General features: G+C 34.6%; 1 protein-coding gene across 1 annotated transcript; it reads left to right on the top strand.

The window, feature by feature from the left end:
• Positions 1–4,828: 4,828 nt before the first annotated feature.
• Positions 4,829–11,947, top strand: LOC123565979 (sodium-dependent glucose transporter 1-like). The gene is made up of 5 exons (XM_045359734.2): positions 4,829–5,019; positions 5,500–5,635; positions 5,945–6,094; positions 6,954–7,079; positions 7,530–11,947. Exons 1-5 carry the CDS (start codon positions 5,008–5,010, stop codon positions 8,519–8,521), a joined length of 1,416 nt encoding a protein of 471 aa, XP_045215669.2. The 5' UTR covers positions 4,829–5,007; the 3' UTR covers positions 8,522–11,947.
• Positions 11,948–19,320: the final 7,373 nt, after the last annotated feature.

Below are 19,320 nucleotides of genomic sequence, written 5' to 3' on the forward strand. Positions count from 1 at the left end.
CAGTAGTGCATATACAGAATAATTTTTCGGTAGTGCATTTACAGAATTTTAGTACAGTAGTGCATAGAACGCATAATAGTAAAACAGTACATAAACCGAATAATAGAACAGTGGTGCATATACCGAATTATAGTACAGTATTGCATATACCATATCATAGTAAAGCAGTGCCTATACAGAATAACAGTACACAGCGCATATACAAAATAAAAGTACAGCAGCAAATATACCAAATAAAAGTACAGCAGCGCATATACCGAATAAAAATACAGCAGCGCATATACCGAATAATAATACAGCAGCGCATATACCAAATGATAGTACATCAGCGCATATACCAAATAATAGTAGAGCAGCATATACATGTATACCGAATAATAGTACAGTATGGCATATACCAAATAATAGTACAGCAGCATATACATGTATACCGAATACTAGTACAGTAGGACATACACCGAATAATAGTACAGTAGTGCATATACCGAATGAAAGTGCAGTGGTGCATATACAGAATGCAGTAGTGCATATACCGAATGATAGTGCAGTAGTGCATATACAGAATGCGGAAGTGCATATTCCGAACAATAGTACAGTAGGACATATACCGGATAATAGTACAGCAGTGCATATACCAAAAATAGTCAGCAGCGCATAAACCGAATAATAGTACAATAGGACATGTACCGAATAATAGCACAGTAGGGCACATACCGAATAATAGTACAGTAGTGCATATACCGAATAACAGTACAGTAGTGCATATACCGAATGATAGTGCAGTAGTGCATATACCGAATGATAGTGCAATAGGATATATAACGAATGATAGTGCAATAGTGCATAAACCGAATGATAGTACAGTAGTGCATATACCGAATAATAATACGGTAGTGCATACACCGAAAAATAGTACAGTGGTGCATATACCGAATAATAGTACAGTAGTGCATACACTAAATAATAGTAGAGTGGTGCATATACCAAATAATAGTACAGTAGTGCATACACCGAATAATAATATAGTTTTGCATATACCGAATAATAGTACAGTAGTGCATACACCGAATAGTAGTACAGTAGTGCATATACCGAATAATAGTACAGTAGTGCATACACCGAATAATAGTACAAAGGTACATATACCGAATAATAGTACAGTAGTGCATATACGGAATAATAGTACAGTAGGGCATACACCGCATAATAATAATAAAAAATATATACCGAATAAGAATTTAGCGTTGCATTTATCGAATAAACTTACGGTGATGCATAAATCAAATAATAGTACAGTGGTGCATATAAGGAATAGTAGTACATGGTGCATGTAACGAATAAAAATAAAACAAACAGTGACGCATATACCGAATAATGATACTGGCGCATAAACCAAATATTAATACAGTTTTGCATATACCAAATAATAGTGTATAGTACAGCGGTGCGTATAACGGTGCTAGGATTTTCAGTTTATTAATACAACTACAATACTAGATTTAAATTAAAATTACTGAATATGCGAATCGATTTTCCTAGCTCTTTAGAGACAACCGAATCTGAATTCTAACAAAATTTGGTCAAAAACAGGAACTGTCAGGTTTTCATCAAGATTCAATTAAAATTCCCAAAAAATAAACGTATTACAGATAATTGTCTTACATCTAACTTCATGCTATGAAATATATTTCGAATTAAAGACTTTTTATAGTTAAATAGTTGGATAATTTAGGTCCTGTTTATCCAAATATGTAGAATCCTGAAACAGGTATTTAATCCGTTTAATACGTATTAGCCTCTGAAATTGCATATTCGAAATGCGAGCGATAAAATGATATATGTATTTATTATATACCTATATAAATTATGTTAAAACATCGGCTTGTACTTCACAATTAAATATTAATAGGCAGAAACAAATTCCGTATTGTACCTTTTAAATTCTGTATAGTACCTTCCGTATTGCATGCTGCCGGACTACTTTCATTGATATGCATGACCTGACACAGTTCTATATATAGGATCGGGTTACCCGAAACAAACATTTTGTTGGCCTTATTTACGATGATCCACGCTTTAAACAAATGAATACGTTGTGTATATGCCAATCACTTAATAAGAACTTAAAGCTTCCATTAAAACTAACCGAATATTCGAATATATTCGAATATGGCAAACCGAATATTCGAATATTGATTTCAGTATTCGTTCCCATCCCTAATAATAATCAATATTAAAATGGAACTAAGTGAAGTTGAACATATTTAACTAATTCAGTGTGTTAGCTTCAAAATGATACAAAAAATCAAAACGATTATAATTTAGACCGTCGCAATTGTATCTAAAAATAGCAGGTCGTTCCATTTAAACACGTGACGCGCTGTTGTATTACCGCTGCCATTTTGAAATTTCAATCGGCGTGTAAAAAGCAAGTAAGGCAGACTTAAACCTCCTTCAACATGAACTTATGCATCAATCATATGTTTTTCTTATTTTATTATAAACTACTTCAAAATTTAATTCGAATACGGCCGATTGCGGATGAAAACCGATTCTGCGGATGGTCTGAAACGTCGTACAAAATATTGTGAAAAGATCGACAATATCTACAAGTTTGGTATTGTTTTCGAAAAAAAAATCTACAACTTGTTACATAGAACATGCGCCAATTAAAATGAACAAAAGATAAAAAGATATCACAGTTACGCCTAATACAAACTGTTAATCCGTAGCGATGACCCCAGGTAATTATGCATTGCAATTTTCTTGTTAATTGGACATCTTTTGACATGCATCTGACACATTGACACCTGTTGCAAACTGTTAAACCGTTACGATGGCCCCTGCCAATTATGCATTGCTATTTTCTTGTTAATTGGACATATTTTGATACGCGATAAACTAACATGGGGATCTGGACATTTGCCCCCCAGGACATTTGCCCCCCAATGAAAAAGTGGACTGCTGGACATTTGCCCCCCAGTTGAAATGGTAGATAGGACATTTGCCCCCCAGTGCATATTTCTGAAACGGACATTTGCCCCCCAATATTTTTGTCCCCCAGTGATTTTTTAGGAACTTGGTACAAGATATTCATCATATTTTAGTCGACAATGTCTTTGTTTTACACAATCTGGTAGTAGATAGTAGCCAAATAAACAAGTTTGAGTGTTAAAAACATTGCACTAATTAAGAAATTATAACACTGTTATGAGCACTTTTATTACTCAATAATATGCTATTATTTACCTTAACACCTGAAAGTAATTAACATATTTATCAAATTATTATCAATGAAACAGGTTTCTTTTTACTGAAAATTGCCGTTTAGAGTAATTTTGATAAGAAAACAACAAAAAACACTGTAATATATACTGGCATACAGGACAAATATATTGGGGGGGGGGGGGGGGGGGGGGGGGGGCAAATGTCTATTCCAAAAATAAGCAATGGGGGGCAAATGTCCTATCTGCCATTTCAACTGGGGGGCAAATGTCCAGCAGTTCATTTTTTCATTGGGGGGCAAATGTCCTGGGGGGCAAATGTCCTACAACCACTAACATGACATGGTTTTATTCTGCAGAATTAGCATACTCATATTGCCAAAAATCAATGATACTTATTTTGAAAAAAAATATAATTTACGAATATTCGAATTTGATTTTCATATTAGAATATTCGACCGATTTTCGAATATTCGTTCCCATCCCTAAAACTTATTATTATTATTATTATTATTATTATTATACCAGATTTATATAGCGCCCTTTTCATGATCAATTTCACGTTCAAAGGCGCTTTACATAGTTCAAATGCAGCCACACAGGGCGCATAATTCATCCACTACTAGTATAGACACAGAGCGATCTGACCAGAGGGACAGAGTGAGACAAAGCCCCCACGACAGAGAGGCCAGATATCAGATACAGGCTTGTCCGGCTAACTTAGCCTAGCTCGTTGCGAATAGACAGCCTGGTTCTTTAACGTGCCCAGTGTATAGCACTGATACACGCAAGCATTGCCTGGGTTCCTGACCAGTACACCTCTAGTTGGGTGGGAAACACTGAAAAGCGTTTATGAAAATTCCCGAGTAGCTGCCAGGGATCGAACCCCCGACCTCAGGATTGGAAGGCCAGTGTGATAAACAACGAAGATCTCGTCCAATAACAAAACAACAAACAAAAAGGTAGAGGTATATAATAAAAGGGTCATTATAACAGTAGCTAGATCTGGGATTTTTTATTCGGCTCGAGTGGATTTTTGCCAGATCGGATCTCACGAGGCGCGCAAGCTGCTGTTATAATAACCCTATTGTATAATTCTGTCGCCTATTCTTAATTAGTTTGTTTTTATTTTTTCTCGCACAGATTTCAACGCTTTTGAGGACATTTCAATTTTGGGTTCCCTATCCACCATAAACAGTTCTTCTTTATGAGACTACTCAATTTGTTTAAGGCATGGCAGCACTAATTATTAGACCATCAACTAAGGCACCAAGTTCTAAGTTTGTTCACTATGCTGTGTTTTAAGTAACATCAACAGAATCTGAACGCACTTAAATTTACATCCCATGGTGCAAAAGAGCTAAATATCATGTGCAGGCCACTTAAATATTTGGTTCTGATTTACGAAATCAGCAGGTACTCTCAGCACATCCTTCTGCTGTTTGTTAAAGGAATGAGAGTCTATCTAGATGCCTGTCCGAAAAAGGAACTTTTCAAATTGTTTTGGAAAAGATGTTTAATGATATGATATACATGCAAAACGTACATATAGATATTCCATTTATCACATTTATGGACAGTTATGTTTCTTCGTTTTCAGAGTGGTGATTCTGATCCCAAAATTGAGGTTGAAGATCAGCGTTCAGTCAGTCTAAATGGTGCCGCGACCAGGAGAAACGATTCAGTCAAATCATCCGGTAGCAGCAAGAAGACAAGGACAATACCATGTAGTGACCCTGTTTTCAGAATCAAATTGTTAAAGACTGCGTTTTTGCTTTGGAATATGACCATTTTGGTGACTGTTTTTTAATTTTATTATTTGTATTGATAATTCTGGTTTCGGATAGAATGCCAAAAACACGTTTTTAACTGAGAAATTTTTACTTTGATTTCTGCATTCTGATAAAACAATTATATTCAATTAGATATTCAATAATAATTGCCTTACCCTTAAAGTTGTTATTTGAACCTTACACAACTTATATACATGTCTTTAAACTGTTCAACATGGAATCTGATGTACAATATAAACATTAACGGAATTTTTGATGTGTAAATACCTCTCTATTAAGGCAAGTACCTTATTGAACAACGGACATATGTCGTGAGAATGATATATATTTACTGGGTTCCTCCTGCCAACTATTGTTTGAGTGAACTGATCCCCAAAGAGCAATATCGAAAATCAAGCTTCATAAGGTTGTTTGCTTGAACAGTGGTCTATCTTAGTTGGTTCCAAAAATAATATATAATGTAGAATTAATTTTTTTGACAGGGCTGGGAATATGGTCAGATGGGACCAGTATTTCCTGATCTACGAGACATAGCGGGGGTATCACTGAAACAAGGATCTTGGTTGTTTACAGGATTTGCTGTAGGATACCTTGCTGGCTGTTTAATCGCCGGATTTAGTAAGACATAGTACCGTTGTTGTCCAGACATAGTACCGCTACTGTCCAGCCGTACCTACTTGCTTTTAATTTATTATTTTACTAACGTTGATAATATATCTAGATAGCATGGAAGCCATCAAAGAGATTACAAAACATAGGAATAAATCAAACAGTTGAGCAGACAAATCGCAAATTGTCATACGAAACATAAAACATTGCCCTGCTCTATTAACTATTTAACAGACTGTCAGAACTACGTGTAAACACTGTAAGATAATAAAACAATTAACGCTGGTCTATTCTATTGCTGTTGTTAATTTTATTCAGCCCAGACAAGGTTCAGTTCCAATCTACTGTTGTTTTTCTACACTATTGTTTCGGCTGGTGCATATACCGTTACACCGTGGATACCGGTATTTGAAGTTATGGTGTTTCTACTTGCCCTGAGTGGTTTAGGTATTGGAGGACAGGACACATGTATGATATATATTTTTGTGCTGTTTATTCATTTGTAGATATGCAAAATAAGCGAACACTGAATATGCATTATGTTGGAGGGATTTAAGTTCCGAATAAGCCCTGAGGTACCTACGTTAGAAATAACACAAGGTCAGGTAGAAAGTTTTCTTATTTATAACGTGTGTAACAGAACTTCTATAGTGACTTTCAACTTGCAGTTTTCTGGCTTTAAGCCATACCGGCTAAGTAGAAGAGGACTCCAGATGAACCTCCGGTCATTTTGTTCGTTCAAGTAAACGGGCTTTAAATTTTGTACTGCAATCATTAGAGTAGTAGCTTTGTTTGTTTGTTTTGGATTTAAATCCATTTTATCACCAGTATTTCAGTTATGTAACGGCGGGCAGTAAACGTAACCAGTGTTCCTGGATTCTGTACCAATACAAACATGTTCTCCGCAAGTAACTGAATCAGAGGTGGAGGACGAAAGATTTCAGACAGAATCGTTACGGAGAACATACGCCCCGCCCAGTGATCGAACTCTCGACCCCGCGATCCGCAGATTTGCGCACCCCCCATTGAGCTAAGCAGGCGGGCTTAGAGTGGTGGTGATTTCAATACGTGTACACATACGAGTAGTAGATCAAATTTGAAATATATGGAGTTTCGTGCAAATGCGCAGTTTGGCGGCCATCTTGGATTTCTCGGATTTCTTGGATCTTATTTTCTCTTCTGACATTTACGTGTTAGGGTCAGGTCTAGTAGTTTTTGTCAGACGCTTATTATCTTAAGGGATTTACTAAACCGTACGCACATGCTAACACGCTTAGTATTGAATCGCAACGTCAATTATCTAATGAATCACCGTTGTTTATTTCAGGTGTCCATACAATGCTTTTTGAAACGTGGGATTCTAAAGTTGGACCGTACTTTCAGATGTTGCATGTACTCTACGCTGTTGGAGGAATTATTTCACCGTTAGCCACGAAACCTTTCCTTCGGAAAAGTAAGATGCTATTTTCCGACAATGTCTTTCTTTTTCTTTTTGTTAAATATTATTATCATTTTCAGAATATGTTTGAAACACGACAGACTCTTCGAAACGCACTACTGTTTGTATATAATGTATCAGTAATGTTATTACAAATGTATGTATAAATATGACATATCAATATTGGACGCTATATTTTCAGCAGCTTAGGAAGGACTGTTAGAGCTATCCATACTAACCACTTCGGTACCATTCACCACCCCTACTGTTGTTTAAAAAAATAAAATGTGTGAATATCAACGAACATATTTTTGCACGCATCCATCGTTTTGGTAATGAACAAAAGTTTTATAATTGCTATACATGTATATCAAATATTTCATGTTTGTTTGAAACAATGTTTATTAACGGAAATTTGCTGCGATAATAGCACATTCTGCGATAACTCTTTTTTTCTGTTCTTAGATATCCAGGAGGGACATCCAGATATTGTAAATTCCACACAGGCGATTTCCATACAGAACGCAACCCAGTCATCTGTTTCTATAGTCAGCACAAACAGGAGTAACAGCCTGGATGACGTCATCATGACGGATACCGACGTGCACTACGCTCTTCTTGTTTCCGGTTTATTGTCAGTCTCAGCTGCAGTTCCCTTCCTTGCTATTTTCTTTAAGGACCAACGTGCAAAGAAATCACAACATCAAAATAACGCTGTGAAAGTGATCACGGCAGATAAACAGACACGTTTGCCTTCACGTATAGAAAGAATTGTCCTGTGCATCTTTTTGTTAAATTCTTTCGTAGCTACAGCATTTCTCGACCTTTTTCCTAGTTTTTTGACCACATTTGTAATAAAACAAGCAGGCATGACACAGCAAGTCGGGTCAAACCTTACTTCGGCATACTTCGCCATGTACGCTGTTGGAAATTTTTTAAATATTTTTGCTTCAGTTTACATTAAGATTACAAAAATTATAATATTTTCCTACATCAGTACAGTGGCAATGTTAACTGGTGTTTTATTGAGCGTTGTATTCCCAAATGAAGTGTTGCTCTCGGTTTTTGTTTCTTTAAGCGGACTCAGTTCTGCGACTATAATAGCCACGATATACACGTGGATACAGGAACACGTGACACCTGTCACAGGAAAGCTGGCTTCCGGTCTGCTTATTAGCGGTTCATTAGGAATATCTCTGAATCCTTTGTTAACAGGATATTTGATGGATGTGTACTCGCCACTGTGGTTTATATATTTGAGTTTAGGAAACACTCTCTTTTGCGCAGTTTTGTTCATAACTGCGATGCTTCTTACAAAAACATATTCAAATGATATGAATGTGACGGAAGAAACTATTAGAGCAAATCAAACCACGGCAGACGAAATAAAAGACGGGAATACAGATATACATGTAAATGGAAAATTACAAAATGTCTATGAGATTACCCATTTTTAAAGTATCCAGCTCAATTTGCAGTGTATGCTCAATTACTAACATTCATAATATTTGAATCCAATTTGATGTTAATAACAAGATATTAACGAAGCAGAAGTATTAATTGATTGATATGACCTTTAACTACATGTACTGGCTTTGTTTTCTGTTTCTCGACAGATATATTACGACTTAATGCTATGAGTACACTTATTAAATGGCTTGCCGGTCAATAGTCAAACCTATTTGCCCGTTGTCCAAAGGACCGATTGCTAAGAGTTTTTTTTTCAAACCGGTGGCAAATAGTTTTGACTATGACCGACAAGCCATTCAATAAGAGTTTTATAACATGCCATCATCAATAAATTTCAAATTTTTTTTATTAAGGTTTGACTTTAGCATAGCAAATCTGTGACCGAGCAATAGCGAAAACACTGGACCATATGGGAAAATAAGACCCATCGATTTTTCGCATGAGTGAAAATATTTTATATAGCGCAAAGAAGGAGCCCTTTACTTTATTTAAATTTATGGAAAAAGTAGTATAGGTATTTTAGCTTTGCAAACGATGTGATAATATTCAATGCATTGTCTTTCTAATGAATATTTTATTTTTAAAATGAATTTAAAAGAAAATGGTCTTTTTTGCGTATACTTTATATCTGTCTATCTACAATTAGACACATAGTAAAATATGGATAATTTGCTGAAATTTCTTCTGTTTAACAAGGAATAAATAGATTCTTATTTGTGCTTGAAGACCATTGCAAACGACTAAGTAACCTGTATTCATTTAGCTATTGTTTCATATTAACTTCAGTTTTCTAGGTGAAGAAGAAAATGGTCTTTTTTAAGCATTTTGAAGATGAGTATAGGTTTTTTATTCGTTATCGGAAAGACTCGAACATTTTCGTATGCTTCGGTCAATTGTTACGGAATTTAAGCTCCTTAACGTTAAAGACTGATTTCTTCTCACCCGCTAAACTGCACACATGTACGGATTTATAAATTACGGGACGCTCCATGATATGATTTTGTTTACAGTAATAGTCAATTTTAAATAGCTTTAGTAACGATTTATATAAAATTGAATTGTTGCTTAGATCCTCAAACGACGTCACTCTATCCCGCTTATCAAGTGTGTAATCGACGTTTTTTTAATTTTTGCAAATTAATTAAGTTTAGAAAAAAACAACAGTTCTGGGGTTGTTTTTCGGAAATTCATTATTTATTTCAACAAGACGCGATTTTTTCCATGTTAAAGACGCTCGTGGAAGTTTCGTCATTTTTTTTCACAATAATAGATTTTGATGAAATGTTCTGTATTAGAAGATCATGTTATGATGTATTGAAAAGTAAAATAAAAATACTAGGTCACCAGCACTGTTTCAGTTTTATTTGTCCTCAGATATGATGCTATTTTGAACATTTTTCAAAATTTCCATACTCCTACCATGTATTTCAGTAAAGTACAATAACTAGTATAACTTTGAAATCTAAGCAATTTTTATAACAGAAAACTATATTTCTAGTGGAGACATGCTCAGAAAAATCAAAAGAAATTAATTTGGTAAAAACAGAACAATAGTTGTTCAGCAGACCGATGGTTAATTTTTCATATTTTTGTCAAGCTTATGATAGTAACTCTGCTATTTTATCGAGTTTCACATAAAAGAACTAAATCAAACTCTGTACATGTATTTGCTTATGTCTATCTAATCTTAAACAAAAAGAAAATTTGTAGGTCACTATATTAGATTTGGTTTAAATTAAATTACAACGAGGTAGGGTGTGGCGGGCATTTATAGAACGCAGGTTGGTACGAAATACGCAATCAATTTTTGTTTCAAACAAGTGCATATATTCAGCCCAAATCTTTGACAGTATTCTGTTTTTGTCCACAGCTTCAGGCAAAGATAGTTAACAAGAGGATCAAATCGCCCTATGTCGCTCACCTGAGGAACATCTGGACTAAACTCGCTGAAAGTGTGGCTGAAGAAACTGGTTTTTCTGTATTTTTAAAGGAAGAAACAGAGAGGAATCAAACCGGCTGCTGCATCCTTAACCTTTAACATATTGATCTTAAAAGCAATAGGGGTTATCTACTCCATTTGGCCAATCACCCCACTAAGTTTGGAGGGTGCAGGTTAATGCTACGGAAACTCTTTTCAGTGTTTAGACGTCAAGGATTTGAACATGTGACATAGAAGTTCTTGAGGCGTGAGACTGTATCATAGTTAGAAAATCTGAAGGCTTGAGACTGTATCATAGAAGTTCTTGAGGCGTGAGACTGTATCATAGTTAGAAAATCTGAAGGCTTCAGACTGTATCATAGAAATTCTTGGGGCGTGAGACTGTATCATAGTTAGAAGTTCTTGAGGCGTGAGACTGTATCATAGTTTGAAGATCTGAAGGCTTGAGACTGTATCATAGAAGTTCTTGAGGCGTGAGACTGTATCATAGTTAGAAAATCTGAAGGCTTCAGACTGTATCACAGAAGTTCTTGGGGCGTGAGACTGTATCATAGTTAGAAGTTCTTGAGGCGTGAGACTGTATCATAGTTAGAAGTTCTTGAGGCGTGAGACTGTATCATAGTTTGAAGATCTGAAGGCTTCAGACTGTATCATAGAAGTTCTTGAGGCGTGAGACTGTATCATAGTTAGAAAATCTGAAGGCTTCAGACTGTATCATAGAAGTTCTTGGGGCGTGAGACTGTATCATAGTTAGAAGTTCTTGAGGCGTGAGACTGTATCATTCTTAGAAGTTCTTGAGGCGGCGTGAGACTGTATCATAGTTAGAAGTTCGTTCCATTTTTATAAATAGATAATGATACCTTTGTATTTGATCACTATCATAAAACTCATTAATTTCAAACACATAGTACTTTTTGTCGCTGTGATGTTATCGCTTATAGAAAATGGTCATAATGTACAATTTATTTTGAAATATTACAGGGGTCTATTAATAATTTAACCTAGTTATATATCTTTGTGTAAATGCTGAAACACAAAAGCCTTAGAATTTATATTTAAATGAACCACTTGATACATGTTCACTAAAATTAGAATTAGTCAGAAGCAATTTTGCAGTGATTTCTCTCGTGTTATAAAAACCGCGTTGCTTCACTGCACTTAGGTGTGGGAAGCGGGGGTGTGGGGTAGGTGGCAGAGCTAAATCAGAAATAAAATTTTCAAGTACGTCTTTCTCGTTAATCGCTCAAAAGATCTTCACTAAACGTAGTCAGAAATTTCATAGACATCAGTTTTATTCAAAATGGTTCTTGGGGCAGCTAGAGCTTATAATAGGACAGTCTTTGATTATACAAATATTATCGCGAATCGTTTGATCGATTTTATCACACTTGGTCAAAAGTGCAAATTCTTTTTCTTGACTGTTCAGATTATTTTGCTTGACTTTATTAAAATGTTTTTTTGACTGCTCCTAAGAGGCAATACAGAGCTAATACAGAACCATCTTTAAATGTTTTGTTTTTGCACCCCCACTAAATAGAGGATACATGTACGAAAATAAGTAAATCTTTGGGACAAACGTCTTTAAAAAATGTTGTAATTCTTAAGTAAACTTGGTTTAATTTCAATCATCTGTCTCCATATGAGTTCGATAGAAAGATTTTTGGCTGGGTTGTCGAAGAAAAATCTGGCTTGTAGATTAGGTCTGTCCGGGCGGATGGGCGGACGGATGGATGGATGGAATAATGAGTCTTATGTAAACCTTTCTGTTCATTCATTTTTCTCAAAAACTAGTTATCCAAACTTCAAGAAACTTGGTCAGAATGATCCCCTATTATCCTAGTTGGTCCAAAGTAAGAATGGGGTTACTGAGTCAAAGGTCAAGGTCACAGGGACCTGAACATTGAAAATGGTCTCCGCTCAATATATGGACAAGTATTTCACCTAGGACCTTGAAACTTCATGCGTATGTTGGTCTTGATGTGTACATGACCCCTATTGATTTCGGGGTCAAAAGTCGAAGTCACATGGATATAAACATTGAAAACGGTGTTTTTCTTACTTTGGTTTTATACACCAATTTATTTCTTTAATTTCATTTTCTACCTGTCCATTTCTTTTTTCCCTTTTTCCTTCAATAGTGCTTATTAATTTTGGGTTTATTTAGGCCTATTGTATGCCTTTATTAGAATATTAACTCATTATCACCTAATTCGGAAAACCCGGTCAAAATGCCGTCAGGCGTTAGCTGCTTGTACTATCTCTTGACCAGCACATTTCCTGACACTGTTATAGCACATTGAAGGTCAGATTGCTTCTGGTATTGATATATACATGTAACATATACACTGTTTTAAAATTATATAATACATATTAGTACTCGAATATGTAATTTGTTAACAAAAAATATCCTGTAAATTATACCCCATTGTGCAACGTTATACTCTTTACATGGGACTGATACTCGGATTGTTTTCATGCTACATGTAATTGATATATCTCATTAGTCCGGATCTCATGTCAAATGGATGCTTAAAATCAAAAAGTTCTTGTTCTACATTTAGACCACAACTACAAACGATATTAAAAACAGTGTGACATGAACGCATTTGGAGTTATTTTATCTTTCATATAGACAGATGATATGAATATTTGAATGTTTTTATGTTTTAAATGATGAATTATAAAATGGATTAATGAAAATGGGATAAACTGCGTCATTACATCACTACAAGTTTACTTAAGTTCTAGTGATATATTCCCCCGCTGACGAGAGTTCAGTGCGGTACTTACTCGTTGCTTGTATAATCTATATTTTTGGATTATTTTCGTTTAACATTGATCAAAACCTACTGAAAACAGTTTAATTCTCCAAAATGCAAACAATCAGAATGAAAACTTTTATTTAGACATAGTTTTCGAAACTTAAAGCGACCAAGTCTTTCAGGTGATATAACTACCATTAATAGTTATATTTCATTAGAATTCAATTTCGAAATAGGACAGTGTTGTTGAATCAGTAGAATAGGTGTATGTAAACAAGATGCAGTACTCATACTTAGGGAATACCGTTCAAACAGCTTTAAACAATTGGACTCAAAGCTCGGAGTTAGTATTGCCCAGTTAGGTAAAGAAGGGAAATCTGACAGCGTTTTTAAAGACGATGATAAACATAGGTTAAAGATTTCTGCAAGAAAGGGTAAATAATGTTGTATTTATTTTATGCTATATTACTAAAATACTGGAATATATCATTGAAAAAAAAAAAATATTTTCACAGTCTCAAAAAATGAAAATGTAATTTTTATTTTTCATTGGCTTGAATGCGAAACAATATGAATTATAAACAATCGACATTTCTTTCGAAAATATACCTAACAAAGTATGTATACAAGAATATAAAGATGCTCAGCCGTATTAAAATGTAGGCCGAAAAGAAACCTGGAAACTGCATAGAACTATTAAGGTCAGGGTCCATCAGTTGAAGAAAGTACGAAATATGATTACCGTATACCTGGGTTTAAGGTACACGCCATAATGTAATAAAGGAAGTGTATGGGAATCAGTTGGTGTTCTCTAACATTCAGCTAAAATATGGCTTTAAGTTGGAGGATATCACAGCTAGTGTTCATGGTAACAAATTATTGCAAATTATGTAACAAGACGTTTTCGTGCTAAAATAATAGAAATTTTAATATTTTTAAGGTAATATGCGCCACCTAACGATTTTCAACGGACTGTTATGAAATTTTGCCAAATTAAAGTTGACGATATTTCCGATTGACTAGTATTTTTTCCAGTTTTCTGTTATCCTACATTTTGCAGCTGTAAATCTTCAAACATGACCACTAATGTCGTTTTTTTAGCAGAGCGCAAAATGACGTACTTGACAGTTTTTTTAAGTTGCGTTTTCATATACAACAAAAATACGGCAAAAATTCTTTATCCTCAAGTTTGTATTAAAATTATCTCTCCAATGATATATAACTTGTCAAGTTTATTTCGACGTCACATCGGAGGCAAACGATTTATGAACACAAAACACGTAAAACAGACGTCGAGCTTCATCCAAAATTGTGCATAAAGAAGCCAATATTTAAGAAACTGCCAGATAGTTTTTTTGAATAAATTTGAACAAGCGTGTAAAATTTCAATCGCTATCGATTCCATAAAAGAAAAATGGGGTTCACTGTTTTAGATTTCGCTCTATTTACCGTGGCGCTTCCCCTATCCCAAGTAAAAACAACGACGTTTTCATACTTATTTCGTAAATTTCCATTAGATTAAATTCAATTTCTGTTTCTGTTGGTGGATATAATGAAATAATATCACAATAATGATAAAATGAAGACGTTATTTCATGATACTCTTCAAACAGATGAATGTTTTCGAAAAATATTCTATACATGACAAACAGACAAATTTTATTATAGAGAGCAACTTTGCCTAAGTGTCTGTGCAAAGTGTATTAACAGTTCTTTCTGAAATGAAAGAATGTTACGTTGTTTTTTGGAGTACTTAATAAACACCAGTTTTGCCTATTTTGTTTATTCGCCGTGTTAATTTTTGAAATGCATGTGTATAAAATTCAATGGAACACCAGCGCGTGAATACAAAACTACAATAATAAAAAAAAATGGTGAGTTCGGACTCTAGTATTTTGAAGAGTGCGCAGTTACTGATTCCATCCTTACATAGAAACAGTAAACAGTAATTCATATTACGCATACAGTAAGCTAATGATGAGAGAAAGGGGTTTGTCCCATAAGTTTATTTAACACGTTTAACGTGTTATGAATCAAATGTACCCCCAGCACGTTCACACTGCATGGTTTCACTCGTGGTACTTGACGCGAAGATATATTGATCCCAATCTGACTAAAGTACATCTCCAATTAACGCTACGCTTTGGATCTGAAGACGTGCTATTGATAGACTCATTCTGACGACCATTCTGCTAGCCAGTCAGAGCCTTGCTTTCAATATTTTGAAAGTGAAAGTAGAAGTTTAAAAAATCTATATTAAGTCTGGGTTTTTCATGTTTATAATAATAATTATGACGACCACATCATGACTGCACCCTTGTGTTTTGACAGGTATGTGTCATGGTACGGACTTGGTCATGTAAGGGGAGAACATGTGTCAGGCAGCCGGTTAGCTCAGTCGGTAGAGCACTCACCCTGTAAGCGAGGGGTCCCGGGTTTTCTCACGGTGACATTCTATGCTATTTTGATGGTTCAGCCAAATGCTTGTTGAGACGAGTCGTCTGATTGGGTCAAATAAAAATAGATTTGCGAAAATAAAAATAGTAATATGGGAAATCCAAATATACAGAAAGATGAATGTGGATAGGTCATTCTCAGATCTATGTTTAGAAGATCAAGTACTTTAGTCAGAATGCATTGATCCGTGACTATCAGCGGAAGTGTCAACAGTACAGTTTGCAAGACGTTTAAAAATGCATGTTAGAAGAAAATAAAAAGGTTTTTAAACTTTTGATTAATACTGAGTACTTTAACCAAATACTTCTTTTGCTTATATATCCCGACAAAATAAATGTTACAAACTACACCGAGAAGAGTTTGCGCCTGATATCAGAAGACGTAGGTTCGTACATGTGCTATATATCCCGACAAAAATGATAAACGTCTGCTGGAACTTATGCAGTAAATTAATAAATTACTCACAAAACGTGAGCACGGCTTTATATATAAATAAATTTATTAATTTAATTTTATACTACAGTCATGTTTTACAAAGTCTCCATTCTATTTTCCGGCCACATTTGCTTAATTAAACTATTTACTGTGCACATGCATTCAATACCTTTAAAAACTGTGGTACTTGTATGGTTTGAACCTACGTCTCCTGATATCAGACGCAAACTTCCATCGGTGTAGTCTGTAACTATTTAGAAGACGATCTTAACTTTTATGGTTTGACAGGTTTAAGTGACAGATATTGAACTGTAGAAGTATGAATGACATAAGGAAATAATATATATAAAAAAAAAGAATAGAAAATTAATGTGTGTAAGAAAAAAGAATCAGTCTTTATATTTACAAACTGCACTTTTAGCCCCGATAATCTATTGTTTTAATAGGACCTATATACAAACTGTACTCATTTATCGAAATAACTGCATTTTTTATTAAGAACACACCGTCTTCCGCGTTTTCTTATATACAATTGCATCTGGTCTTCGTCACACGAACTGGCCAACTGCACTTCCGGCGAGGAAGTTCGAACTTTTGCCTTTTTCCTCTCCAGCTACCGGCTTGTGCACATAAATCACGTGCAGTATTATTTTCTATAACGGTTCCTTTTGTTCCTATCATGCGTTCGACATAATACCAAAGGAAGATATAAATACATTGACCTGGGAATATCCAATACCGGAAGTCTCAGATGAATACCAAAATACCGGTATCAAGTAATAGAATCACTTAAAGATTGACTATAAACATTTTGTATAGAACTATAACATTTGATTTGTGTATTAAATGGTGCTTGTTTGTTAGCCTTTCTCATTTGGCTTATCGAGATGACTTATTTTATGATCTGATATTTAATAGTTATAATCCCTCTAAGCCTTACCCGTATCTGCATTTTACTGTTAGGAAAACGAAGACTTTAAAAAATCCAAAAATGTCATAATATACTGGTCAGACTTACTTGCTTTAATAAATTAAACATTAATATTCCTGTAGAAACTTCTTATGGGTTGAATTTAATCCATAATTTTAAATAAGAGAGTTAAATCTTCGAAAATATGATGTGACAGGTGCGAGGAGATATCTACCCTGACACCGGTTTCAATAACATTACAGAAATAAAACACAAAATATACATTCATAAAATGTCAACGAGGCAAATTTATGTTTTAATGTCAGCATTAATTCATTATCAGAGATGTAATCATTACAAATACTTTGTACATGTACCAGTAAACGTTCCCAACGGATTTTAATTGGGGATTTCCTAACAGAAATATGCAGAATAAGTTTGGACGTGACCGAGACAGCGACAGTCAAAAGTTATCACGCTGTCCCGAAACGTCCTATTTTTTCGACTACTTGTTTGTAACATTATATTAACTTTTCTGCTAATGTTTTAGCATTTCGACAAATATTGTTAATGTTCTCAAATTTAGATAAAGTTTGTTTAAGAATTGAAGCTGTAACTACAAATGAAAAATCAGCGTAAGCCCGGTGAATACGACTTTTGGCTAGAACGCACTTGACCGATTCACATTTCCTGTTTCAAGAAAAGAACTGTTTGTATTTCTGTGTCATGTATAGGAGAGCATTTTCTCGAAATCATTCATCTATTTCAAGAATTTCATGAAATAATATCTTCGTTTTATCATTATTTGAATTTAATATTATTATATCCACCAATATAAACAGAAACTGAATTTAAATTAATGGAAATTTACGAAATAAGTATAAAAACGTCTTTATTTTTACTGGGGGTAGGGGAAGCGCCACGGTAAATATTAGTAGAGCGAAATCTAAAACGGTGAACCCCATTTATCTTTTACGGAATTGATAGCGATTGAAATTTTGCACACTTGTTCAAATCTATTCAAAAAACCATCTGGCAGTTTCTTAAATATGGGCGTCTTTACGCAAAATTTTGGATGAAACTCGACGTCAGTTTTGCGTGTTTTGCATTGCATAAATCGTTTGCCTCCGAGGTGACGTCGAAATAAACTTCACAAATTATATATCATTGCAGAGATGATTTTAATACAAACTTGAAAACAAACAATTCCCCCAAGTTGCTTCCTACCGCTTTCTTCTACATGTACTAAACCTATATCTACTGAACATTATTACTTCTCCAATTCTTTAGTCTCCATTTCCATTACTTTACATTTAAAGTTATACATAAGATAAAATAGCTTCATCATACAGTCTTATTTTGTCCAATTATCTTTTTTAGATCGCCATATCTTATACCAAAATTAAGTATGCAGTGGAGAGAATTTCTATAAGCTTAAGCTTTCAATTCAATCCACTTGTCTATACTATGTGTAAAACTGTATAATTGTTATTTGCTATGCGATACAATATAGATGAATAAATATGTATAAATAAGTCGGTTGAAAATCGTTAGGTGGCGCATATTACCTTAAAATGTTGGTTTATTTTTTAACAGGTGTGTCTATTTTTGGTTGTGTTTTTGACCGAAACGGCTCATTCTATCTCTTTTATGTCGGAAAATATAAAAACAAGACTTTGTTTTAATTTGTTAAGGAATGAGTAATATTTCAGCGTCTAAGCAAACCCAGTGCAAACGACGATAGGGTCTGAATCTAGGCATGTCATTGATGGGGTCTACATGAGTAAAATCTTTGTAAAGACTGTATATTTCTTTATGAAACTTTGTAATCTGATTGGTATCGGATCATGCTGGACAATATAAATGTAATCAAAGTACTGATAGCACAGTATTGATGGGAGGTGATTTATGTTAGTACTTGTTTGAAAAGAATCCATTCCAAAAAATAACAGCTCTTTGATAGTTAGAAACCCAATACATATAGGATTTGATTCGGCTAACCAAATCATCAATATGATAATGCGCTTTGGTGATATATACAGTTATACCTTCAAACCCCATGTAAAGTAAAAAGATGTGACATAAAGGCATGTAGCTGATAGTTATTCGTAGTAAATTACTGCGCCATTCGTATATATTCAAAGTGTGTTGAACTATTTTTTTTACTGGACATGAGTATTTGTAAGTTTGTGAAAAAGTCCAGGGCTGCTTAAAAGGTGGTGATAGAGTAGGCCAAATTTTCCAGTCTGTACGATAATGACGTCAGAGGTGGTAAATTGTTCC

Source organism: Mercenaria mercenaria, chromosome 8, assembly GCF_021730395.1.
Source record: "Mercenaria mercenaria strain notata chromosome 8, MADL_Memer_1, whole genome shotgun sequence".
Taxonomy (NCBI): domain Eukaryota; kingdom Metazoa; phylum Mollusca; class Bivalvia; order Venerida; family Veneridae; genus Mercenaria; species Mercenaria mercenaria.

Excerpts from the sequence above, each read along its gene's own strand:
- LOC123565979 (XM_045359734.2), top strand. Across the intron at positions 5,636-5,944 it reads CTGTTTAATCGCCGGATTTA|CCCAGACAAGGTTCAGTTCC; the intron begins GTAAGACATAGT and ends AATTTTATTCAG. Across the intron at positions 7,080-7,529 it reads GAAACCTTTCCTTCGGAAAA|ATATCCAGGAGGGACATCCA; the intron begins GTAAGATGCTAT and ends TTCTGTTCTTAG.